General features: G+C 33.0%; 1 protein-coding gene across 1 annotated transcript; it reads left to right on the forward strand.

Annotated features, from left to right (window-relative positions):
* Positions 1-649: 649 nt before the first annotated feature.
* Positions 650-1,111, forward strand: LOC145572817 (uncharacterized). Its single transcript, XM_081631763.1, has one exon. The coding sequence runs from the start codon at positions 650-652 to the stop codon at positions 1,109-1,111; it is 462 nt and encodes a 153-aa protein (XP_081487889.1).
* Positions 1,112-1,477: the final 366 nt, after the last annotated feature.

Genomic DNA, 1,477 nt, shown 5'->3' on the forward strand with positions numbered 1-1,477 from the left:
CTGGTCTATTAGACCCATATAGAGCCTTGAAGACTTGTTGATAGAATGTTTAGTGTTTTTAGACTGTATTCATGCTCGCCTTTTGAATTATTGATTTGTCACTTTACAAATTGTAGGGTTTTAGGTGTAATTAGCAGAATTTTATGAATCACATTCATAAATCCTAATAGGTTCGCATGTGTATGTAAATTATGAATCAAATTCAAGGTTAGAAATTACAATCTTGAATGCATATTTTCCACCTTGGCACAGATTTTAAGACTGTTAAGTGCTGCTGTAAGAATATCTTTGTACAGATATTTATCTATGCTGACTAGGCTAGTTTGTTACAATTTTCCGTGATTCAAGGAAAGTTTGTTAAAGTTAGTTGCTGTAATAATTCCTATTTAAAGTTTCTTCTCTTCAATAATAAAGCTAAGTTAACATTTCACAAATTTCTTGATATACTCTTTTCTTCTTCCTCTAAATTCTCTCTAGAAATTCTCAAATAATTATGGAATTTCACATGGTATCAGAGCAATTCCTGGATTGGATTGTTTGATTTTATGGTTTTCTTTGTTTCTTGATCAAACGATTGTTCGTTTGTTTTCGATTGATTTCGACTTCGATTTTCTTCGATTTTTTTATTCGATTTCTTCAATCATCTCTTATGGCTTCTGAAGTTTCTTCTTCGAATTCGGACCAGAACAACAATGGAGTTAATTTCAATGATCCTTATTATCTTCCGAACGGAGATCATCCTAGAATGCAACTAGGACACAAAATTTTTACTGGTTCAAACTTCGTTAATTGGAATCGAAGTGTGAGAATGGCGCTGATTGTTAGGAACAAGCTGCAATTTGTTGATGGAACTTTGCCTTCTCCAGGTATTGATCATCTTGATCACCAGAAATGGTTGCGCAACGATTACATGGTAATGTCTTGGATCTTGAACTCAGTAGATAAGAATCTTGCTGAGAGTTTCATGTTTGTTATTTCTTCTGCTGATTTATGGTCTGAAATTGTTGAGCGATTTGGTCATTCTAATGCTCCTCAATTGTTTAAGTTACATAGAAATTTGAGTTCTGCTGCTCATAATAATGATAGTATTGCTGATACTATGGAAGATTGAAGAGAACTTGGGATAAGTTACAAGTTTTAGAAGGTTTTCCAGATTATATTTTTGGTGTCTTGAAGATGATTAGTTGTGGTATTATGAAGAAGATTTTTGAGATGGATCAGAGGAGAAAACTGATGCAATTGTTGTCAGGATTAAATAAGAATTATGATCAGGTTACTACTAATCTGTTGAGTTCTGATCCTTTACCTACAATTAATAAAGCCTATTATACATTGCAGCAAATAGAGCAACAACAGAAATTGAATCTCTCATCTAGTTATGTTGAGATGAGTGCTTTGAATGTTAACTCTATTCAGCCTAAGACGTTGCCTAAGCCTGTTTTTCAGCAGAGTAAAGATAATTCTAAGCGAATTAAGA

This window comes from Chenopodium album, chromosome 2, assembly GCF_948465745.1.
Source record: "Chenopodium album chromosome 2, dcCheAlbu1.1, whole genome shotgun sequence".
Classification (NCBI taxonomy): domain Eukaryota; kingdom Viridiplantae; phylum Streptophyta; class Magnoliopsida; order Caryophyllales; family Amaranthaceae; genus Chenopodium; species Chenopodium album.